Source organism: Pristiophorus japonicus, chromosome 22 (genome assembly GCF_044704955.1).
Source record: "Pristiophorus japonicus isolate sPriJap1 chromosome 22, sPriJap1.hap1, whole genome shotgun sequence".
Classification (NCBI taxonomy): Eukaryota; Metazoa; Chordata; class Chondrichthyes; family Pristiophoridae; genus Pristiophorus; species Pristiophorus japonicus.
The window spans coordinates 59676183-59701474 of record NC_091998.1 but is presented as its reverse complement, the minus strand read 5'-3'; the positions used below and the strand labels follow the sequence as shown (position 1 = coordinate 59701474).

At 53.1% G+C, this 25292-nt stretch overlaps 1 protein-coding gene across 2 annotated transcripts in view; it reads left to right on the top strand.

Moving 5' to 3' along the window:
* The window catches only part of LOC139235072 (beta-adducin-like), a 70059-nt gene extending 45117 nt beyond the window's left edge, over positions 1-24942 (top strand). The window contains exons 10-15 of one of the 2 annotated variants that reach the window (XM_070866204.1): positions 3171-3428; positions 11767-11886; positions 14128-14217; positions 15077-15239; positions 17226-17321; positions 23367-24942. In XM_070866204.1, coding sequence (XP_070722305.1) covers positions 3171-3428; positions 11767-11886; positions 14128-14217; positions 15077-15239; positions 17226-17321; positions 23367-23680 — 1041 coding nt within the window. In that variant the 3' untranslated portion in view covers positions 23681-24942. The remainder of the gene's footprint in view (positions 1-3170; positions 3429-11766; positions 11887-14127; positions 14218-15076; positions 15240-17225; positions 17322-23366) is intronic. The other variant, XR_011588408.1, reaches the window with a different exon arrangement.
* The last annotated feature ends 350 nt before the right edge of the window (positions 24943-25292 follow it).

Here is a 25292-nt window from a genome sequence, read left to right as displayed (position 1 = left end):
TTTTGCCAGGGCCACTAGGTGAGATTGTCCTTTGGGTTGTTGGAGATCTGGGAGGGGCATCTTTAACTGGGAGAATGACGGGAACAAGGGAGAGACAGCACAAGGCGTCAGTGGAGAGGTGTGCAGTGAAAGGCTGTTGCCGCAATCCTGAAGCCCTGTGCCGGCAGCCCGATGGGCAAACACCGGCACCTGCTCTCTCCCTTGGTTACCGACGGGTTATTGAGGCCCTCCAGTTAGGCTGTGCCAGAAATACGCTGCGTGTAAAAAAAAAAATAAACCGAATACAATCCTGAGACTGTTTGCTGCGGCTCGGTTGGAATGAATGCTTTTGAGAAGATTTCCTGTCAGTGCAGAAACCGGAATTAGACAAGGGTGCATGACCTTAATATTAGAAAGAAGAAAGAAAGGCGTGCATTTATATAGAGCCCACCAACCACCGGCCTGCAGGCCGGGGCCCGGCCCGGAAATCGGCACGCTCCCGGTCACGTGCGGCGGCATACCACTGCAGGGAGCAGCGCGTGCTGCAGGAGGGCGACGGCTGCGAAGCCAGGTCACTGATTGCAGTGCGGGCAGGCACAGCAGGAGGGCCGAAGGAGCGGCGAGAGTCCGCAGAGAGAAGTGACCGGGGCCCAGGAGAGGCGAGGGCCCAGGGACAGCACGGGCCAGCCCACACTGTAATATATGTGCATGCTCGGTCTGTGCAGCAGAGCTGCTTTCCAGTTAGACTTGGGTAATCCTTGCCACTGGACCAAGACCTGGCTCTGTCAAGCCCGTGTGGTGGCTGGTGTGCAACGGCCACCACACATTAAAAAAATCCACGCACAGGCATCTTCCGCCCTTCAATATGCAGTTCGGGATCTGGAATATTAGGTCCTTCATTGAAACACCTGTGAACTCATCCTTTTTTTGGCGTGGAAGCAAGTCACCCTCGCTTCGAGGGACTGCCTATGATGATGATGACCAACCACCGAGCATCTCAAAACACTTTACAGCCAATGAAGTACTTTTGGAGTGTCGTCACTGTTGTAATGTGGGAAACATGGAAGCCAACTTGCGCACAGCAAGCTCCCTCAAAGAGCAATGTGATAATGACCAGTTAATGTTTTTATTATGTTGTTTGAGGGATAAATATTGGCCCCGGGCACCGGGGAGAACTCCCCTGCTCTTCAAAATAATGCCGTGGAATCTTTTACGTCCACTTGAGAGGGCAGACGGTTTAACGTCTCATCTGAATCTCATTTCTCAGCACTACACTGGGAGGGCCGGCCTACATTAATGTGTTCAAGTGCCTAGAGTGGGACCTGAAACATAGAAACATAGAAAATAGGTGCAGGAGTCGGCCATTCAGCCCTTCGAGCCTGCACCACCGTTCAATAAGATCATGGCCGATCGCTCACCTCAGTACCCCTTTCCTGCTTTCTCTGCAAACCCCTTGATCCCTTTAGCCGTAAGGGCCATACCTAACTCTCTCTTGAATATATCCAATGAACTGGCATCAACAACTCTCTGCGATAGGGAATTCCACAGGTTAACAACTCTCTGAGTGAAGAAGTTTCTCCTCATCTCAGTCCTAAATGGATTATCCCTTATCCTTAGATTATATCCCCTGGTTCTGGCCTTCCCCAACATCAGAAACATTCTACCCGCATCTAACCTGTCCAGTGCCGTCAGAATTTTATATGTTTCTATGAGATCCCCTCTCATCCTTCTAAACTCCAGTGAATACAGGCCCAGTCGATCCAGTCTCTCCTCATATGTCAGTCCTGCCATTCCGGGAATCAGTCTGGTGAACCTTCGCTGCACTCCCTCAATAGTAAGAATGTCCTTCCTCAGATTAGGAGACCAAAATTAACACAATATTCCAGGTGAGGCTTCACCAAGGCCCTGTAGAACTGCAGTAAGACCTCCCTGCTCCTATACTCAAAACCCCTAGCTATGAAAGCCAACATGCCATTTGCCTTCTTCACCGCCTGCTGTACCTGCATGCCAACTTTCAATGACTGATGTACCATGACACCCAGGTCTCGTTGCACCTCCCCTTTTCCTAATCTGCCACCATTCAGATAATCTGCCTTTGTGTTTTTGCCACCAAAGTGGATAACCTCACATTTATCCACATTATACTGCATCTGCTATGCATTTGCCCACTCACCTAACCTGTCCAAGTCACCCTGCAGCCTCTTAGCATCCTCCTCACAGCTCACACTGCCACCCAGCTTAGTGTCATCTGCAAACTTGGAGATATTACACTCAATTCCTTCATCTAAATCATTAATGTATATTGTAAATAGTTGGGGTCCAGGTACTGAGCCCTGCGGCACCCCACTAGTCACTGCCTGCCATTCTGAAAAGGACCCATTTATCCCGACTCTCTGCTTCCTGTCTGCCAACTAGTTCTCTATCCATGTCAGTACATTACCCCCAATACCATGTGCTTTAATTTTGCACACCAATCTCTTGTGTGGGACCTTGTCAAAAGTCTTTTGAAAGCCCAAATACACCACATCCACTGGTTCTCCCTTGTCCACTTGACCAGTTACATCCTCAAAAAATTCCAGAAGATTTGTCAAGCATGATTTCCCTTTCATAAATCCATGCTGACTTGGACCGATCCTGTCTCCGCTTTCCAAACCCACAATCCTCTGACTCCAAGGCGAGTGAGCTGCCCAGTGAGCCACGCCTGACACAGGCCGTTCAGGAGTGAGGTCAGGAAGCACTCCTTCACACAAAGGGTAGTGGAAATCTGGAACGCTCTTCCCCCAAAAGGCTGTGGGTGCTGGGACAATTGGACCTTCCAAGACTGAGGTTGCGTGATTTTTAAGGGTAAAGTATGAAGGGATCTGGAACCACGGCGGGGGAATGGAGTTAAGGTACAGATCAGGCACGATCTAATTGAATGGTGGCGCAGGCTCGAGGGGCTGAACGGCTTCCTCCTGTTCCTGTGCTTTGTGACTGGGACAGTATATTGTGTTGAGCTGCATTCCACCGCGGGATAAACAACTGAAAGATTATTTGTCTTGGTTTTGTAATGGACAGTTTGTAATGATCGCAGAACTGGGGCACTGTTGGACAACATAGCAATGGCTTTTGATTTCTGCAAGTCGGCGCGTTTAGAGAACAACGGGTTCTTGTGCGAGTTGAGTCTTGGCTGACCGTCTCTGTGATTTCAGGGTTACCGGACCGGCTACGCCTACAGACATCCGATTGTGCAGCAGAGGACCAAGCACAAGAGCGAGGTGGAGATCCCAGCCACTGTCACGGCATTCACCTTCGATGAAGACGTGCTTCCTCACGCCTCGCTCCGGCACCACAGCCACAAGCAGCAGCAAGAGAAGACCAGGTGGCTGAACTCTCCCAACACCTACCTGAGGGTTGACGTCAGTGACGAACCACAAGGGGGCCCCAGCAGCCCAAGGGCTAAAACCACAGTAAGAAGTCGTGTGTCATGTTGCGTTGTGTTGGCCGCACTGTGCTCGTGGGTATAGTACTGAAGGGCTCAAGCCAATCTCTCAAGGGTTTTCCATATTCGCTAGCTGCGGGTGAATGGGTGCGGGGAGGGATGGTGAACTTTTCTTTTTGATTGGTTCCTGGGATGTGAGTGTCACCGGCAAGGCCGGCATTTATTGCCCATCCCGAATTGGTACGTCGAGAAGGTGGTGGTGAGCTTGCGGCCTTGAACCGCTGCAGTCCGTGTGGTGAAGGTGCTCCCACAGTGAATTATCAGGAATACAGCAAGTTATCTTCCACAGCAAAAGCAAAATACTGCGGATACTGGAAACCCTGAAATAACAAAGGCAGAAAATGCTGGAGATGCTCAGTGGGTCAGGCAGCGTCTGTGGAGAGAGAGACAAGAGTTAGCATTTCAGCTCAATGACCCTTCGACGGAAGTGGTGTGAGTAAGTGGCGGGAACAGAATGACGTGTGATCGAGGGCGGATCGGAAGCAGGAAGGGCGGAATCTGAATTAAAATCCAGCTGGTGAATTGGCAGAGGAAGGCGGTAACTGAGGCGAGAGATGTGGCTGTGGAAGCGAGTTTTATGAGACGTGCGATCAAACACGAGAAGGGAAACCGATATCAATGAAGGGTGCGAACATACGGATAATGACGGACAGGTAAAGACCCCCAGCCTGCCCCTCACAATCCCGATACCTTGTGCATCACAACATTCTACACTCCACCCCAAACCCTGGGATCTCCTGGGAGAGGCAAAAAAAAGATCAAAAACCCAGGCAAATTTGGGAGTGAAATTCTGGGACATTCCTCTCCAACCCATCGAGGCGATTGAAACTAGTCCAGGAATCACTCTGGCCTTGAATTCCCTGCAGCACCCACCTTCTGTAAGAGCCGATCACCACCGCAGCCAGAAACAAACCCAGCTTTCGTTCGAGAGGTAAAAGAGGCCAGTTCTGACTAAAGGTCACCGACCTGAAACGCTAGCTCTATTTCTCTGCACGGACGCTGCCCGACCCGCTGAGCGTTTCCAGCATTTGCTGTTTTTATCCCAACGGTTACCTTGCGACATAATGCAGAGGTGACAACTGTACGAGGAATGCATTCAGCTACCAGGAGACTGTCGGGCAGTGCAGATAAACTTCAGGCTTGAAACTGAAGTATTTAATGTTGCGGCCAACAAACCCCCAGAGTTGTGAGATTTCGACACCTCTCGTGGAATAGCCATCGACCCCTCATTGGGGCTCAGTCAGTCACGCTGCCGATCGCGGGCAACAGTTGCCAATTTTTATTTCCAAAGGTGCAACATTTTTTGATTTTTGTACAAAATATAATACCAGGGAGTGCTCACCCCACTGGAGTGTATCCCAGGGGTCCAGGTGATCATGTGCAGGATAATGGACACCTGGGAGTGAGTGTCACTCGTTCACTTGGACAATCACGACAAGTGGCAGTGTTGAGCTTGTGCAACCTTGGGCTATTGTGTATTTGAATGGATAATGAATCAGGATATGTGCTGGGTTGCCTCAACACAAGCCGTGGTGTGACGGGGTCAGTGGTGGGAGCTGGATGTGATGATTGACCAGAAGCAAATCAGGCAATAACCATAAGCTGCTGTTGGCAGTGATTCCCGATTGATAGGTCAGTCCGCACTTTTCTACACTCGATTCCTGTTTGAACCAGTTTCACCGAGAGAGGAAACGATATCTATCAGCGAGCCGTGAGATGTGATTGGGGTGAGCTCAGCTCGTTTGCATGAAAGCGCAGACAGGGGAAATGGCGGAAAGGGGAAAGTGTAATGCATTGAGCAGTGGGGGGCGCACTGGGGGCAAAGGGCACCAGCAGTAGCAGAGCCGAGAGGCAGCGTAAAGGGGCCCTGTTCTTGACGGGCAGCAAGAATGGCGTCAGTCAGCACAGGTGACGGGACCCAGGCGGCGAGGCGGCTTCGGGGGAGCTGCTGGAGGAAGGGTGGTCGAGCTGAGGTCCCCTTCCATCCTGCTCACCTGCACCAAGGGGCCGAACTTGCCCTCCGCTGGAAACGGGGCGCACCGACCGTTCTCTAGGCGTTCCGTCCGCTCCAATGCATAGGGCGGATATTCCGTCCATTTTCAGCTCTGGCTGGTCGGAGCGGTGTGGGGGCAGGGCAGGGCGGAGCAGTGTGGGGGCGGGGGCAGGGCGGAGCAATGTGGGGGTGGGGGCGTTGGCGGAGCGGTGTGGGGGTGGGGGCGGAGCGGAGTGGGGGCGGGGCGGAGGGGAGTCGGAGCGGAGTGGGGCCAGGGTGGGGGTGGGGCGGGGCGGAGGGGGGTGGGGGCGGAGGGGGGTGTGGGGGAGGGGCGGGGCGGATTGGTGTGGGGGCGGGGAGAGGGGTGGAGCAGTGTGGGGGCGGGGCGGTGTGGTGGCGGGGCGGAGCAGTGTGGAGGCGGGGAGAGGGGCGGAGCAGTGTGGGGGCGGGGCGGATTGGTGTGGGGGCGGAGAGAGGGGCGGAGCAGTGTGGGGGCGGGGCGGATTGGTGTGGGGGCGGGGAGAAGGGCAGAGCAGTGTGGGGGCGGGGCGGATTGGTGTGGGGGCGGGGAGAGGGGTGGAGCAGTGTGGGGGCGGGGCGGTGTGGGGGCGGGGCGGATTGGTGTGGAGGCGGGGAGAGGGGTGGAGCAGTGTGGGGGCGGGGCGGTGTGGGGGCGGGGCGGATTGGTGTGGGGGCGGGGAGAGGGGTGGAGCAGTGTGGGGGCGGGGTGGTGTGGGGGCGGGGCGGATTGGTGTGGGGGCGGGGAGAGGGGTGGAGCAGTGTGGGGGCGGGGCGGTGTGGGGGCGGGGCGGATTGGTGTGGGGGCGGGGCGGTGTGGGGGCGGGGCGGATTGGTGTGGAGGCGGGGAGAGGGGCGGAGCAGTGTGGGGGCGGGGCGGATTCGTGTGGGGGTGGTGAGAGGGGCGGAGCAGTGTGGGGGCGGGGAGAGGGGCGGGGAGAGGGGCGGAGCGGCCAATGCTCCAAGTCATCGGTACTGCGCTGAGGATGTCATCGCGCTGGTGCATCACAACGTCCGTCCCCATCAGTTAAAGGGGAGGGCCGCTGCGAACTCTGCAGCCACTTTAGTGGCAAACACGGGGCCACCAGGGGAGGGTTTCGGCCGCCCTCGCGGCCTGGCACATGAGAGGGGGTGTGGGGCTGCCTGTTGCCGGCCCAGGCAGCGCCACCCTCCCCTTTAATGGCGGCTGCACCGCCCAGCCACAGAAAGGCATCGACTGCTAAAGCCGGCGGAGGCGGCGAGATCGCTCGTGCGGGGCAATTTTCCGTGGGTCGGTGAGGGGTCGGCGTCTGCACAGCGCGGCAGGAAAACGGGCGGGCGGTCCCCGACACCGCTCCAAAACTGAAGGAGGGCAATATCCAAAATGGCGGCTACTCCGCGGCCAACGCGCACAGACCCGTGGCCGCTGCTGTCAGGTGACCACGTGCCTTATAGACAGGGCAGTTTCAACCCCCAAATCTGCTGTTCTCGGGAAGGTTAAGTTAAGTTCCGCCCACGTTTTGCTTAAGTTTATAAAACGCCATACCTGCACATCACGGAGCAGGCCGCTTTGCCCGCTGTACCTGCACTTCCCCAATGCCCGGGTGCGCCCCTGGTTTTCCGATCGCCGCGCCCTGCTGCCAAGCGTTTTCCCTGTGGCCCATCACGTTGCACGAGCCGCAAGTCACGAGCGTGCCGCCCGCACAAGGCAATTGCACGCGGCACGTTAGCAGCACACGCACAGTGTGCTCACTGGCCTCGGCGCTCGGGCGGCAAACACGGCCCGTTATAATCTGCGGGCACGGGGAGCGCCGCTCGGCGCGCGTTCTACGGCCGAGGGGAGCTGTGTCCTTTCCACAGTCGGGCGGCACAGTGTCCCCAGGGAAGAGCGTGGCCCGAACGTTCGTGGGAGGGGAAGTAGGAGCCAGGGAAGGTTGGTCAATACCAGGCTGTGGTGGGCGAGTGCAGAATCTTATCGCCCACAGTGCCCTCTGTGCAATAAGGATCTCGGGGCAGTGATATCGAGAGGGAGAGAGAGAGCACATCATCTGTGTCCAAGAGATTGTTGTGCAAAATTAAAGCACATGATATTGGGGGTAATATACTGACGTGGATAGAGAACTGGTTGGCAGACAGGAAGCAAAGAGTCGGGATAAACGGGTCCTTTTCGGAATGGCAGGCAGTGACTAGTGGAGTGCCGCAGGGCTCAGTGCTGGGACCCCAGCTATTTACAATATACATCAATGATTTAGATGAAGGAATTGAATGTAATATCTCCAAGTTTGCAGATGACACTAAGCTGGGTGGCGGTGTGAGCTGTGAGGAGGATGCTAAGAGGCTGCAGGGTGACTTGGACAGGTCAGGTGAGTGGGCAAATGCATGGCAGATGCAGTATAATGTGGATAAATGTGAGGTTATCCACTTTGGTGGCAAAAACACAAAGGCAGACTATTATCTGAATGGCAGCAGATTAGGAAAAGGGGAGGTGCAACGAGACCTGGGCGTCATGGTACATCAGTCATTGAAAGTTGGCATGCAGGTACAGCAGGCGGTGAAGAAGGCAAATGGCATGTTGGCTTTCATAGCTAGGGATTTTGAGTATAGGAGCAGAGAGGTCTTAATGCAGTTGTAGAGGGCCTTGGTGAGGCCTCACCTGGAATACTGTGTTCAGTTTTGGTCTCTGGTTCACCAGAGGTTCACCAGACTGATTCCCAGGATGGCAGGACTGACATATGAGGAGAGACTGGATCGACTGGGCCTGTATTCACTGGAGTTTAGAAGGATGAGGGGGATCTCATAGAAATATATAAAATTCTGACGGGACTTGACAGGTTAGATGCAGGAAGAATGTTCCCGATGTTGGGGAAGTCCAGAACCAGGGGACACAGTCTAAGGATAAGGGGTAGGCCATTTAGGACCGAGATGAGGAGAAACTTCTTCACTGATAGAGCGTTGACCTGTGGAATTTCCTGTCGCAGAGAGTTGTTGATGCCAGTTCATTGGATATATTCAAGAGGGAGTTAGATATGGCCCTTACGGCTAAGGGAATCAAGGGGTATGGAGAAAAAGCAGGAAAGGGGTACTGAGGGAATGATCAGCCATGATCTTATTGAATGGCAGTGCAGGCTCGAAGGGCCGAATAGCCTACTCCTGCACCTATTTTCTCTGTTTCTATGTCCTGACATTCCTCTATCCTGACATTATCTTCGTTCTCTCAGGGAATCTCTGGTATTAAATGCACATTAATTATGATGGCCTCTGGACTTGCAGTAATCTTCACAAAGCCATCATTTACCAGTCCGTGCCACTGACAATCTATCGCTGGCTTTCAGCAGCGCACTAACTCCAGGAATTCTGTAACCGTACAGACAGCGTGATAGCAGCACCTTGGCACATTAGTTTCAAACAGGCTGGCGATGCCCCAGCTCAGTGGGCAGTACACTAGTCCGAACCCAGCCCCCCAGCCCCCCACCCACTGTCCATGGCAGTCCTGCTGTAATTGGCAGAGCCCAAGCTCGCTCCGCGGGGAGAGCGAGAGGGGAAGCTATCACTCTAGCTGGGAAGCAGGTTGCTCTGCCCCTACTAGAGAGGGTTGGTGGAGGGGGCGGGGAACAAGGATAAGCAAAGGAGGGGGCAGGGCACAGCTAGGAATCAACTTGAGCCACACGACCCAAAAAGTTCCATTCTCAAATCAAATCAGAAAAAATCAAAGAGCAAGTTATTATTTAAATGGAGAAAGATTGCAAAGTGCTGCAGTCCAGCGGGACCTGGGGATACTTGTGCATGAAACACAAAAGGATAGCATGCAGGTACAGCAAGTGATCAGGAAGGCCAATGGAATCTTGGCTTTTATTGCAAAGGGGATGGAATATAAAAGCAGGGAAGTCTTGCTACAGTTATACAGGGTATTGGTGAGGCCACACCTGGAATACTGCGTGCAGTTTTGGTTTCCATATTTACGAAAGGATATACTTGCATTGGAGGCAGTTCAGAGAAGGTTCACTCGGTTGATTCCGGTGATGAGGGGGTTGACTTATGAGGAAAGGTTGAGTAGGTTGGGCCTCTACTCATTGGGATTCAGAAGAATGAGAGGTGATCTTATCGAAACGTATAAGATTATGAGGGGGCTTGACAAGGTGGATGCAGAGAGGATGTTTCACTGATGGGGGAGACTAGAACTAGAGAGCATCTTAGAATAAGGGGCCGCCCATTTAAAACAGAGATGAGGAGGAATTTCTTCTCTGAGGGTTGTAAATCTGTGGAATTCGCTGCCTCAGAGAGCTGTGGAAGCTGGGACATTGAATAAATTTAAGACAGAAATAGACAGTTTCTGAATCGATAAGGGAATAAGGGGTTATGGGGACCAGGCAGGGAAGTGGACCCGAGTCCATGATCAGGTCAACCATGATCGGATTAAATGGCGGAGCAGGCTCGATGGGCCGTATGGCCTATTCCTGCTCCTATTTCTTATATTCTTATTGCTCAGTAGCATTGATCAGTTGAGAATAAAAGCCCACTATCTTCTCACTCTACCCTGGTTAGATTAATCCCACCTTCCCCCGCTGCTGTGCCACTTACTGCTGCCCGAATGAAAGAGTGGTCCTTTGGCTTTTCCCGGGCCCCTGCTGCTCCCTGTCCAGTGATCCCGACTGGGGGATTGACCCTGTCGGAACCGTGGTAAGGGTCTCGGTGTGTGTGCGTGGGAGGAATTGGGCATCAGACTGAGCTGAGCAATCCTCCCCCCCTCCCCCACCCCCGAGACCCTGGGCCCTCCATCCTGCAGTGTGCCTGCAGCTCTTCGTGCAAAATTCATCTGTTTCAGACTCGACGCCTGAACAAACAACTTGAGCACACCCGGAGCACTGTGAGCAGTTCTGGGCACCACACCATGGGACGCAGATAGTGACCTTGCAGGAAGTGCAGCGAAGGTTTACCAGAATGATAGCCCGGACAACAGAAATTGGATGCGCCCCTCAGTCAGTCCAGCACTTAGAGGGTTAAAAGGATTCCCAAACTTAGTGTTTGTTCAGGCGATGAGTCTGAGATAAATTCATCCATTCACGTCAGTTTGGAAAATGGAAAAACAGTTTTCCCCGTGGGAGGAGCATGTGACTGGTGCCAGGTGTGGCCTCTTGTACCTTTGATCGTAGATTTAATGCCTGTGTAAAAGATCGACTTGCCAGTGGCTTTATGGAAATCTAATACCAGATGGCCTCCCCAGCAGCCTCTCCCTGCAGAGTGATCCATGCCTGGTGCAATGCAGGGGCAGCACAGGTCTGCTGCCTTCAGCTCCCTCTGCTGGACGCAGCCAGAAGTGGAGACCTGTGCATGAAGCCAGAATCGTATTTTGTGTTTGGCACAGTCACCGTTTGGATATCGATCGTGGCGGAGGAGTGATACGGGATCGTGGCTGAGATTTGGTGGGTGATCGTGGCGGAGATGCGGCGAATGAAGGTACGGGGCCCAGGGGCAGCACGGGCCAGCCCACACTGCGATATGTGCGCGCACTAGGTCCGTGCAGCAGAGCAGGTCTCCAGTTGTCCTGGTTAATCCTTGCCACTAGATAAAGACCTAGCTCTGTCCAGCCCATGTGGTGGCTGGTGTGCAACGGTCACCACACGTTAAAAAAAAATCCATGCACAGGCATCTTCCACCCTTCAATTGGAGTTCAGGACTGGAACATCAGGTCCTTCACTGAAACATCTGTGAACTCATGTGGAAGCAAGTCATCCTTGTTCGAGGGACTGCCTATGATGATGATTCCTGGAGATTTGATAATTGACCCACACAGCAGATCCACTGGTACTGATCCTTATCACCCCCCCCCCCCCCCCCAACACACACACACACACACACACACACACACATTCTATCTCCTCCCTCTGTGAGCTCTTCAGTTCCATTTGAATGCTGGGGCTCAACTGAAAATTTTCAAGATTGAGATCGATAGATTTTTGTTGGGGAAGGGTATCCTGGGGTATGGAGAAAAGGCAGCTTGATGAAGCCGAGTTACAAACCAACCATGATCTAACAGAATAGCCAAACAGGCTCGAGGGGCTGAATGGCCTCCTCCTGTCCCTATGTTTATGTAGCTAAATCAGAAGTTTAACTTTTGAGGCATCAACACAAAGATTTTTCCAAATTTAGAATGTTTGCGTTTTTTCTACCAAGTTGCATTCTACTAGTGCTCTCTGCCAGCACGCTATGCCAATGCTCTATGCCAGTGCGCTCTGCCAGTGTGCTATGCCAGTATGTTTTGCCAGTGATATCCCTTGGAACAGCTGTAGAAGTGACGAGTGTCTCTTTTGATTTGAAGTGGTTGAAGGCCGATGAGGTCACGAAATCCAGCAGTGGAACTCCAATCAAGATTGAAACTCCCAACCAGTTTGTGCCTCTTTTTACAGACCCTCGGGAGGTGCTTGAAACCAGGAATAAGGTAAGGTGCTTCACATCACTATCCGATAGACTATCACGGTGTTGTTTGTAACGGGCATGGCCAGGTGTTGGCCGGAATAACCAGAAACAAGGCACGTGCTGTGGGCTGCCGCAGCGTAAAACATGTACAGACGTGTCTCCAGTCAAGAGCAAGGCCATAGCCAGGGACTCCTCGAGTCAGTCAAATCTTTCACTCTCTGAAAAGCTAGGGAGAGTGCACATGGTTATTTACAGAGGACACACTGGGAACACAGCATATAGAAGGTCGCTGACCCGAAACATTAACCCTGCTTCCTCCATTAGCCTTTTTGATGATTTTTGTACCTGTACATGACATTTTAATGATCTATGTACTTGTACCCCTCAGTCTCTTTTGGACTTCCACTGCTTCCAGCTTGTCACCATTGAGAAAGTACTCTGATCTATCCTTTTTAGGTCCAAAGTGGATCACCTCACAGTTGCCTATATTGAACTCCATTTACTGCAGTTTTGATATCCCATGTAATTTTATACAGCTGTCTCCAATGCCACCTATCTTTGTGTCATCAGCAAACTTGGACATCTGGCTTTCTATCCCATCATCTGAGTGGTTAATAAATACGGTGAATAGTTGTGACCCCAACACAGATCCCTGTGGGACACCAATAGTGAGGACCTGCCCATTACCCCAACTGCCCATTACCCCAACTGCCTATTACCCCTACTGCCTATTACCCCTACTGCCTGCCTCATGCCACTCAGCCACTTTCTCAACCCGCAAAGCCTCCCTGATAAAGTGCAACATCCCGACTGGGAGTCCCTGGCCAAAGACCGCCCTAAGTGGAGGAAGTGCATCCAGGAGGGCGCTGAGCACCTCGAGTCTCAATGCCGAGAGCGTGCAGAAATCAAGCGCAGGCAGCGGAAGGAGCGTGTGGCAAACCAGTCCCACCCACCCCTTCCCACAACGACTATCTATCCCACCTGTGACAGGGACTGTGGTTCTCGAATTGGACTCGTTTTTAGAGTGGAAGCAAGTCTTCCTCGATTCCGAGGGACTGCCTATGATGATTCTTAACCAGGTCAATAATTTGCCTTCCATTCCATGAGCATCAACTTTAGCCTGGTTTTCCCCTCTCACCTTTCTTAAATAGCAGAGTGACATGTGCAATTTTCCAATCTAATGGAACTGTTCCCGAATTGAGAGAACTTTGGAAGATTATGGTTAGAGCATTTGCAATGTTATCATCTTCTTCCTCTAAAGCCCTGGGTGGAAACCATCTCGTCCTGGGATTTGTCTCTCTTTTGTGTCATTATTTTCTTCATTACTGTTATTTTGCTTATGTTAATTTTGGTGAATCCCTGTCCCTGATTCAATATTAGTTTCCTTGGGATGCCTGGCATGCTTATCCCATCAACACATACTTATATTCCTTTCTCCCTCGTATTTATCTAGCTTCTGCTCAAATACATTGATACTGTTCCCCTCGACCACTCCCTGTGGCAGCGAGTTCCACATTCTCACCACTCTCTGGGTAAAGATTCTCCTGAATTTCCCCATTGGATTTATTAGTGACTACCTTGCTGAATAAACAACTCGATCAGGTTAACACATCCCAGGCAGTGATTCACACTTTGTGTAACTATAATTAGAAAAAAACTTTGTATACAGAGAGACACAAAACAACAGTTTGCATTTATATAGCGCCTTTAACGTAGTGAGCGTCTCAAGGCGCTTCACGGGAGTATTATGTGACAACAAATTTGACACCAAGCCAAATAAGGAGAAATTAGCGCAGGTGACCAAAAGCTTGGTCAAAGAGGTCGGTTTTAAGGAGTGTCTTGAAGGAGGAAAGAGAGGTAGAGAGGTTTAGGGAGGGAGTTCCAGGCATTGGGGCCCAGGCAACAGAAGGCACGGCCACCGATGGTTGAGCGATTATAATCAGGGATGCTCAGGAGGGCAGAATTAGAGGAGTGCAGACATCTCGGGGAGTTGTGGGGCGGGAGGAGATTACAGAGAAAAGGAGGGACGAGGCCATGGAGGGATTTGAAAACAAGAATGAGAATTTTGAAATCGAGGCGTTGCTTAACCAGGAGCCAGACTTTTTTGCAGGACGAGATTTGATTGTATTTTCCTTTGTTTGTGAGCAGTGTCACGGAAAAGCAATTGCTATAAAAACCCAGCTTTGGTCCTGCTTTGTATCCGTGTCTGGCGACACAGTCAATCTGTTTGTCACTTCACTGAAAGTTGTTCTGTAACCCTTAGATTCGGGAGCAGAATCGTCAGGACATGAAGTCAGCCGGGCCGCAATCCCAACTGTTAGCGGGAGTCATCACTGAGAGGAGCCGGAGCCCGGTAAGCTCAACCTCTGCCTCGCCCATCCCGGGAACTCCCACAGACCACCTCCCATTGTCCAACAACAGCTTCATGTTCGCTCCCCCTTCGAAGGGCCTGGGATGGCACCATACCAATCTTTCAATGAGCTGGGGCAGGCACGATGGGCTGAACGGCCTGCTTGTGCGCGGTGTGATTCTGTGAGAAAAGGGGGAGCGTGGACATGGCTGGCCGAATGGCCTCAGCTTGTGCTATAAGCTTCTGTGCTTCTATTTTATCTGCAGTTTCAGGATGTCCTGATTAAACATCAAGTGCACCCCGGCGTTCCTATATTCAGGCAAATCACAATTCACCTGCCGTTTTTCCCGTGTTTTCACCACCGCGGTGACCTCTTGTGCGAAATTCAGCTCTTTGTCGGGTTTTTTTTCGAGCGGGGCGGAGGTTGGTCATAATGGGGAGGGGGGGTTAGTGGGGACGGGGAGGGCGGAGTATCGGTCATAAGTGAGGCGGAAGTGGGGGAGGGCAGAATGTCGGCCGCTGTCTGTCATCAGCGCAGCCCTCCCCTTCAATGTCAGCTACGCCGCCATTTTACACACACTGCAACCACCGCGCGCTGACAGAACAAACTGTCGGGGGCACCACACAGTGGGCGGAAGATTTTTTTACGGTGAATTTTGCTTGCGGGGCGGGAGTCCGGCGGTGCGCGCTTTGGTGACGCACTTAGGAGGGTTCGGGAGCAGCGAGGCGGCCGTGGGGAGCGCAGGAATAATCACCGGGGGAGAATTGCGTGAGCGGCGGCCGTTTAAGACCTCACCACGTAGCCGCCGCTTTGTGCCTTGCATAGAGCTGAGCTGATGACTCTGTGCCTTGTCTCTGTCAGTCTGCAGAAGGTGCGCTGGCTTCAGAAGCCCAACCTCTGACCCAGGAGGAGCCTGAGGAGGTGGAGCAGGAGCCTGAGCCACCAAACCCTTTCAACGAGCTCACGGACCAGGAACTCGAGGAGTACAAGAGAGAGGTGGAGCGGAAGCAGCTGGGATTAGATGGTGAGGGTTCTCATTCCCTTGGGCACAAAATCTGCTGAGGAGACTTGCACCTTCAGATAAACGTAACGCACCACATTGAACAGAAGAACATCAGAATTAGGAACAGGAGTCGGCCATCTAGCCCCTCGAGCCTGCTCCGCCATTCAACAAGATCATGGCTGATCTGGCCGTGGACTCAGCTCCACTTACCCGCCCGCTCCCCGTTACCCTTAATTCCCTTATTGGTTAAAAATCTATCTATCTGTGACTTGAATACATTCAATGAGCTAGCCTCAACTGCTTCCTTGGGCAGAGAATTCCACAGATTCACAACCCTCTTGGAGAAGAAATTCCTTCTCAACTCGGTTTAAATTGGCTTCCCCATATTTTGAGGCTGTGCCCCCTAGTTCTAGTCTCCCCGACCAGTGGAAACAACCTCTCCGCCTCTATCTTGTCTATCCCTTTCATTATTTTAAATGTTTCTATAAGATCACCCCTCATCCTTCTGAACTCCAAAGAGTAAAGACCCAGTCTACTCAATCTATCATCATAAGGTAACCCCCTCATCTCCGGAATCAGCCTAGTGAATCGTCTCTGTACCCCCTCCAAAGCCAGTATATCCTTCCTTAAGTAAGGTGACCAAAACTGCACGCAGTACTCCAGGTGCGGCCTCACCAATACCCTGTACAGTTGCAGCAGGACCTCCCTGCTTTTGTACTCCATCCCTCTCGCAATGAAGGCCAACATTCCATTCGCCTTCCTGATTACCTGCTGCACCTGCAAACTAACTTTTTGGGATTCATGCATAACTGTATCAGTGCCGCTTCCTGCTCTGGGCCCCCAACTGGGAAATTTCAACAACCCTGGCTCTCTCCACTTCCTCATTGACTGCTGTCGGGTGTCGAGGTGTCAGCCGTGGCTCAGTGGGCAGCACTCTTGCCTCTGACTTAGAAGCTCATGGGTTCAAGCCCCAGAGACTTGAGCACATAATCTAGGTTGACACCCCAGTGCAGTGCTGCAGTATCGGAGGTGCCGTCTTTCGAATGAGACGTTAAACCGAGGCCCCGCCTGCCCGCTCAGGTGGACGTAAAAGATCCCGTGGCACTATTTGGAAGAAGAGCAGGGGGCGTTATCCCGGGTGTCCTGGGGCCAATATTTATCCCTCAATCAACATCACTAAAACAGATAATCTGGTCATTATCACATTGCTGTTTGTAGGAGCTTGCTGTGCGCAAATTGGCTGCCGCATTTCCCACATTACAACAGTGGCTGCACTCCAAAGGTACTTCATTGGCTGTAAAACCCTTTGGGATGTCCTGAGGTGGTGAAAGGCACAAGTCTTCTTTCATAGCATCCCCTATTCATGTTATCACTGAGGTGATATCAAAACTCGGCTGCCCGTGTCCTAACTCGCACTAAGTCTCGTTCACCCTTCACCCCTGTGCTCGCTCACCCACATTGGCTCCCGGTTAAGCAACGCCTCGATTTTAAAATTCTCATCCTTGTTTTCAAATCCCTCCATGGCCCTCGCCCCCCTCCCTATCTCGGTAATCTCCTTCAGCCTCACAACCTCCCGAGATGTCTGTGCTCCTCCAATTCTGGCCCCTTGAGCATCCCCCGATTTTAATCGCTCCACCATTGGTGGCCGTGCCTTCAACTGCCTGGGCCCCGAGCTCTGCGATTCCCTCCCTGAACCTCTCTGCCTCTATATACCTCTTTCCTCCTTTAAACTGCACCTTAAAACCTACATCGTTGACCAAACTTCCTCTCCTAATATCGTCTTATGTGGCTCGGTGTCATATATTGTTTAATTACACTCCTGTGAAGTGCCGTGGGACGTTTTACTACATTAAAGGCGCTATATAAATGCAAGTTGTTGCTGTTATGGGCCCCCTTCCTGTCCGAGCAGGTGGGCCTGTTTCCGAGCTTGCTCCCCACCAGTGTTGGAACATAAACTGATTTTGCAAGTATTTGAAATGAACAGTGAGATGTATTGTTTCCACACAGGTCCAGATGAGGAAGATACTTCCGCTGGGATTTCTCCTCTAAAGACCCCACTCACTTCGCCAGTTAAATCACCCACCTCACTCGGGTCACCAGGAGGTAAGCCGTTGCTGAATCTTAAACGGTTGCTGTATCTCTCCTGGCTAGTAGGTCTCCACCATCGTAGCTCTGGCTCCTAATTTGATCCATTTGTCCTGGACATCGTAAGGCAACAGCTCAAGGGTTTGATCAGAAGGGACGCCATCCCCGAGCTTGCTTTGGGCGTATTTACAGCACCATCCTGTAGGTGGGTCTGACAGCAGACAGTGCCGTCACTGGGAGTGTTGCCCCGTCACTGGGAGCGTTGCCCCGTCACTGGGAGCGTTTTCCCATCAGTCCCGTCACTGGGAGAATTTCCCCATCATAGAGAGAGTTCTCCCGTCATTGGGAGAGTTCCCCCATTGGTCCCGTCACTGGGAGCGTTCCCCCGTCAGTCCCGTCACTGGGAGCATTCCCCGATCAGTCCCGCCTTTCTTAGTAGTTGTCAACAGCCCAACTTTTTCTTTTACTACGATCAAAGAATGAACTCAGAATTGGCAGAGTGTTTGTGGCCATCTTCATGCCTGCCTTTTGTGGGGGTTCAGGGGATCCTTTCTGTCGAGCTGCACCCCGGCAGGGAAGCGGGGCTTCAGCAGAGGAGCGGAGAAATCTGGCAAAAAATGAGGAGGGGGCAGAATTTAAGTGCAAAGAATGTCTGTCGGGTTCACATTCGGGTATTTGCCGGTCCCTGGGACTCACACTCGGTTACTATTTGAAACAGGACTTCCATTGTGGTTTGGTGCCGTTGCTGAATGTCAGTGGTCTGTGTCTCAGTGCTGTGTTGCATGCAGTCTTTGGTGTCTCCATGCTGTATTTCAATGAAAGGAGAAGCATCTGCTGCCCAGTGAGTGGGGCTGGTGTTAACGCCCCCAGCCCCAGGCTCCAGGGAGCCTGCACACCAGCCAAGAAGCTCAGGGAGTCAGGACTTTTTTTGTGACATTTTTACTGAAGGAAGGCTTCCCGTTACAAAGAAATAAACCTCGTAACCTCCCCCTCCCCCCCCAGTGCCACAGCAGATACTGCTCACCAATGGCAGCGATAGTCACAGTTTCTGTTGCTGTCTATCAACAAAACGCTGTGTTTGTTGCGAGGAGTATCGCTGTCTTTTCTCATTTCCCCCCCCCCCCCCCCCTTTCCACCGACCAGCCAGTGGTCCCTCAGCAAATGGCCTTTGGACAGCGGGTGCGGCTCGGCTGTGAGGCCACGAAGTGCATCATAGCCAAACCCTTTCCAGCAAGAGTCGTAGATCGGAAATGGGAAATAAGAACTTGGAGCTGATGTCGCTGACCGAGCCTGGGACCGTCCTGGTGCAAATGGTTCAGTACCATACCCAGTGTTGCCTTCGTGCACAGAGAGATCTATGGAGCTCAGTGCTCATATAACGCAAACCAGCATTATAATTAGATAGGTCCAGAACTCAGGGCCAGCTATGACCGTTAAGTGCAGAGCTAGCCAAAAAAAAACAACCTCCGTAACGGTGATAGAAACTCGGGCAGAACTACAGCTCTTTGAGATAAAGTTGTTTTGCCGTTTCCCGCGATTGTGCTCGTAGCAGACCGCCAGCCATGGTGCCGTGCCCAGTCTCTTGTTGAGCTCCTGTCTCTTTCAGGGGCACCTTCATTTTTCACCATTGTGCCCAAAGTGCGTGAGACGATTGCGAGAAAGTCCAGGCCCAGTTTGACAGTCAGCTCCTGGTCGTACAAGGGGAGCAGAAATGCTTTGCGACATCAAGCGGCTGACGACGCACGGCTGGCCTGTGCAGACGCTGCCCTTCGACAGCGACTGTCTGTGGCAGGCGGAGAGGGCTCGAGTCCCTCGGTCAGCCCATCACTGCTCCTTAACCTCAGCTTCCTCATGCAGTGTGCGGCAGCTCTGCCGGGTGCGGGTCAAGCCAGCTGAGGAAGGGAACCCGCGCCTTGGGCATCCGTTAACATCGGAAACACCCATTGCAAACCCACAAAATGAAATGGCCGTTTCTCAAACCCTGTCACTTTTTGATTGGAAATCGATGCTTCTTAATTTCTGTGGAATATAGTAATTGTGTGATGCACGCTCAATTGTGTCCATTTCGTCCCATCTTTGTTCTCTTTGTTTTTTCTTTGTTTGGCTCACGCTAAAAGGAGTTCCTCATGATACTGAGTACTTGTCTTTGTAGTAAGTATATTGTTCAAACCCCCTCCGTCCCCCACCATGCTATCTCCCCTGGACAACCCCCCTCAATCCAATCCTCCGTATTCTCCTTACTCTGACCCTCCCCTTCCGCGTGATGCAGCAGGGACAGAATGTGACCGTGCAGGTTCGATTCATACACGTGTCTCAATTTGGGGAGCCAATATTTCTCGCGAGTGGGGCATCGGTCCCTGGTTCAAGATGTTGACTGTCTGAGGATTCCTTTGAACGATAAGGGAATAAAGGGGGGTTATGGGGAGCGGGCAGGAAAGTGGAGCTGGGTCCATGATCGGATTAAATGGTGGAGCAGGCTCGAGGGGCCGAATGGCCGACTCCTGCTCCTATTTGTTATGTTCTTGTGACTCGCTTTCCCCGCTCATCCATTCAGTTCGAACTCGCTCGCTCGCATCACTCCACAGAAACACTCGCTGATGTTGCCCCGTAGATCGAGTCTGCACTTTCCCTCAGCGCTGACGTTTCCAGTCTCCGAGTTTCTTTTATCTTTCTGCTCCAGTCCAAATGAATGACTCCCACACACAGAGCAGCGGGGAAGAGTTGGCCATTCACAGCCCACACTGTTTAGACATTTCCAAAGGTTCAATTCCGATCACCACTGGATTAAATTGGGCGATATGATTTGGTTTTGAATGCTGTAGAATGAGATAAGCAGATGAGCAGTTCACATGCACCACTCATTAGCACAATCCTTGGATTTATGCCAGGCCTGAATTAACAATGATTTGATCTTTCCTGGCGCCATCTTTTCATGTGTTTTTCACTGTCTATGTTTATAGTGTTTACAACACAAAAGAGTAAAGGGAAGGGTGGCCAAATGGAGTATCACACTATCACTCCACCTCTAGTTGTGAACACTGCCCAGACTAATGAGGTAAAGCTCTCCTCGATACTGAGGGCAGTCAGCGATCCTCACATCGCCCAGCAATGGCACCCGTCACTCCGAGCAGCCACAAATATATACCAAAAATAGGACACGTCAAAAAAGGTTGAGTAATAATACATACATTGCAGTTGGGTTCAAACCCCATCAACGTGGTGTCACACTCGGCCCTGGGGTGTGGCTTCAAACGGAGATACGTGCTGCGCTCGGTACGAATCATGCCACGTCACCCTGAACTATCTCGTGCTTATGGTGAAGCTTCACCCCAGCTCCGATCCCCACTTCCTGACAACATCTTTGGCCGTCTCCTCCTCCTCCTCTCCCAGCTGCCTCCGGTGAAATTGGCCTGCTCACTGAGGCCCCTTGCATGTGTCGTGTGTGCCTGAACCATGGTCATTCTGTGCTTGCATATTAATTTGCTAAAGTGTGTGCTGTGTGCCCCCCCCCAGAGACCCCTCTCCTCTCCACCTTGACCTCTGCTAACTGCTGTACAATCGCCCTCATTGGGACCAACCACATCAGTCTACCCATAACGAGTTAAAGCCACAGCGGACCTACAGCTCCTCCCTCAGCACTGGGGCCAGGGGAGGGGCTCACATTGACTGGGCTCACCAATGGGGGACTGGGGGAGGGGCTAACACTAGGTTCACCAATGGGAGACTGGGGGAGGGGCTAACACTGACTGGGTTCACCAATGGGGACCGGGGGAGGGGCTCACATTGACTGGGCTCACCAATGGGGGATCGGGGGAGGGGCTAAGACCTACTGGGTTCACTTATGGGGGACCGGGGGAGGGGCTAACACTGACTGGGTTCACCAATGGGGGACCGGGGGAGGGGCTGACACTGGGTTCACCAATGGGGGACCGGGGGAGGAACTGACACTGGGTTCACCAATGGGGGTCCGGGGGAGGGGCTGACACTGGGTTCACCAATGGGGGTCCGGGGGAGGGGCTGACACTGGGTTCACCAATGGGGGATCGGGGGAGGGGCTAAGACCTACTGGGTTCACTTATGGGGGACTGGGGGAGGGGCTAACACTGACTGGGTTCACCAATGGGGGACCGGGGGAGGGGCTGACACTGGGTTCACCAATGGGGGACCGGGGGAGGAACTGACATTGGGTTCACCAATGGGGGTCCGGGGGAGGGGCTGACACTGGGTTCACCAATGGGGGTCCGGGGGAGGGGCTGACACTGGGTTCACCAATGGGGGACCGGGGGAGGGGCTGACACTAGGTTCACCACACGAATCCGTTGTGTTGTATGCTGGTTCTGGAGGTGACTCAGCAACCCTTTGATAGTGCTGATGTACAGTGGAGGGTGCAACGTTTCGTCTTCAGACCCTGCAGAGAGATACCTGTACGTTGAGCCCCCTCCCAGGTGGTGTGCGCTGGCAACGTATTTCTTCCGCCAGCAATATCGCTTCAATTATGACATGCAGCTCCTGTTTGTGAGCCTAGGGGGCGTCAGGACCGCCATGTGGGGGCTGCCTGTCTTTTACCAGGAACTCATCAGGGTCTGGAACAGAGTCGCCACCAAGCGCAGCTCTCCCCCGTCTGGAGTGGCGGCTATCCTTCGGGATCCGCTGCTCAGGAAGCTGTACCTCCATGGTTTTAGTTGGCAGGCGGACGAGAGGGCTGTGATTGGAAGGTGAACAGGGTCAGGGACCTACTCGATGGCGGAGGAGCGGGCTGGGCCGACGTCCAGCGTGTGGCCAATGCCATCGAGTCGCTAAAAACAGCGCTGGGCCCTGACTCCGTTAGGTGATCGAGGAGGCTCAAGCACATGGGGCGATCCTGTCTGAACTGACCCCCGTTCAGATAGAATTCCTCATCGGCGCCAAGCCCCGAAACCTCCCTCGGGAGCCGGCGCCTCACAACTTGAGCCTCCTCCGGGAAATCCCCTCAGTGCCTTTCAGATCTGCACGGAGGGGATTCCTGTGCGGGCTGCTTTTGCACACCCTCCATTTTACTATCCGGACACGCCATGGCGCACCATCTTGCCAACCGGAGGAGGCCAGCGTCCCCACTGGAATGCTCTCTATGCGGGAGTCCCCCCTCTATTTATTGGGGACTTGGCCTGGAGAGTGGTGTACGGAGCAGTCCCGTGCAATCGGTTTTTAAGTCGGTTCACGGGCTCCCAGGCTGCCTGCAATTTCTGAGGTCTGGAGGAGTCCGTGTTCCATGTCTATGTTGTATGTGTGAGGTTGCAGCCCCTCTTCCAATATTTGAAGGGGCTGCTCCTCAAATTCTGGTTGCATTTCAGTCCCACGCTGCTGATCTTTGGGCACCCTGTGCGGAGGGGAGCGGGCAGGTCGGAAGGTCTCCTCGTAGGCCTGCTCCTGGGCACGGCCAAGGGAGCCATCAGCCGGTCCAGAGAGCGGGCAGTCGTTCAGCCCGACTGCCTGCCTCTCTTCTGCGGTTACATCCGAGCCAGGGTGTCCCTAGAGATGGAGCACGCGGTGTCCACCGGTACGCTCGCGGACCTCCGCGAGAGGTGGGCGCCGGAGGGACTGGAGTGCATCATCACCCCCGGCAACCAAATTCTAATTTGGTCCTTAATGTCTAAAGTTTAATTTGTTTAAGTTTGTCGGTTTTAGTGCCCCTTTAATAAGGGGGCACTTGTATTAATGCTTCAAGTTGAAATAATTGTACGATGGAGGTTGTGCAGCTATCTCCCAGGTGCTGGATGTGTGCGGAAGAGATTTATTTGGATGGAGAGTGGCGCAGGTAATAACCTGCATTGGTGCATTGGCACATCATGTGCCGTGCAGCTCTTGCACCGAGCGCTCAGTGATAGGAGCCAAATTATCTCGGGCCACTTTGAGGGCTGTTTTAGCTTCACTTTCTCGTCAGCTCTGGGTAGAATCAGTCAGAAGACAAGTGCTTCCGCGCTGTCTGTCAAATGCTGCAGTAATTGCCGCGGGCCAGTGTTGAACTGGACTCTGAAGTGTTGCAACCCTCACGTTCTTGCGCCTTTCTCTCTCTCTCTCCTAAAGAACCCCAGCTTTGCGACGATGCGAGGGACCCGGGCGAGGGGGAGACGACAGCCCCGGGAGTGGTGGTGAACGGCAAGCAGGAGGAGCAGTCGGTGGAGGAGCAGCTCAGCAAAGGGATCAGTCAGATGATGAGCAATGCCGAGAACGGCACCGAACCCCCTGCTAAGACAGCCAAGGACAAAACCGAAGCGGTGCCCGGCAGCCCCCTCTCCCCGGAGGGATCGCCTTCCAAGTCCCCGTCGAAAAAGAAGAAGAAGTTTCGCACTCCATCCTTCCTGAAAAAGAGTAAAAAGAAAGAGAAAACGGAATCCTGAATTGGGGAGGGCTGAGGGAAGAAAATAAATGTAAAGAAAAAATATCTTGTTTGAAGGAGCACCCGGCACAAATAGGGAGTTTGTATTATATATCCGCATCGTCTGTTAAGCGCACCAATTTCTGTTACATTTACACTATTAATATAGTGTAAAGTGGCAACACTGGGGCCCAGCTCACTCAGCCGCTGACTCACTATTTTTGCCACACTTGTTTTGACACAGTTTCTGGTCTGCACTCTTTTACCCAAGTGGGCAATCCATTTATTTCAAATTGGTTAATGGCTTCGTTAAAACTATGCAGACATCAATCTGTGGCAAACAGGTTCCCAGTGCACGAAAAGGAGTTCCCCGAGGAACTCCAGCCCAGCCTTAACCTGCGCACCTGTTGTCACGGCCTCTTTCTATGTCTGCAACACAAAATGCTCCCCACTGCACTCGTTGCCCTGCATGTGTGCCATGTGTGTTACACCATAGGCGTGCGAGTGAAGGGTGCTCAAACCGATCCTGTAAACTCGGGACCTGAGCTCCAAGGAGAGACGATGCAAAGCGGTGAAGCTTTACCCTGGGGTAGAGCGGGCTTGCTAACGAGGCAAAGGGGGTTGGAAGTACAATGAATCCCTTGGTTATAATGGGGACCCGAACGCAAGCTCAACAGGAGAGGGTGGCCAAGGAAACGGGTGCATGGGATAGCGTGTGATATTTTGTCAGCTCTGTACCAGCCAGATTGCCCTTGTACCCCGTTTCTAAGCAAGTGTAGACTGAGGGAGTGTAAATGAGCATTTAAATATTTTTTATTTCCATTGTTGTACCCTCTACATCGGGCCAGGAACAATGGAATAATATTCCCAACAAGTTGTAGCCGTGTTCCACAATTTATTTAAGCCTTTGGAATAGGTCCAAATACTTTGCTAAGCCCGTGCTTCTTGTTGGAGCAAAAGACCATTGTGATTCAGCTGTACCGAGGGCAAGGAAGAGCTTCACAGATCTCTCGAACCCCTGGGAGGCCCACCCTGATTCGCCACTTCTGATGAGATCAACCTCGATCCACTTTGGAAACAATGCTGGGATTTCAGGAGAGGAGGCCTCACAAAAGGCCAGCGACCCACAGCCCCGCCCCCAGTGACCCACAGCTCCCAGCACCCCCCCAGTGACCTACAGCACCCCCCCAGTGACCCACAGTCCCCCTCCCCAATGACCCACAGCCCCCCTCCCCAGTGACCCACAGCCCCCCTCCCCAGTGACCCACAGCCCCCCTCCCCAGTGACCCACAGCCCCCCTCCCCAGTGACCCACAGCCCCCCTCCCCAGTGATCCACAGCTCCCCCCCCAGTGACCCACAGCTCCCCCCCCAGTGACCCACAGCTCCCCCTCCCGTGACCCACAGCTCCCCCCCCCACAGTGACTCACAGCTGCCCCCCCCCAGTGACCCACAGCTCCCCCTCCCGTGACCCACAGCTCCCCCCCCACAGTGACCCACAGCTCCCCCCCCCAGTGACCCACAGCTCCCCCCCCCAGTGACCCACAGCTCCCCCCCCCAGTGACCCACAGCTCCCCCCCCACAGTGACCCACAGCTCCTCCCCCCCCAGTGACCCACAGCCCCCCCCCCCCCAGT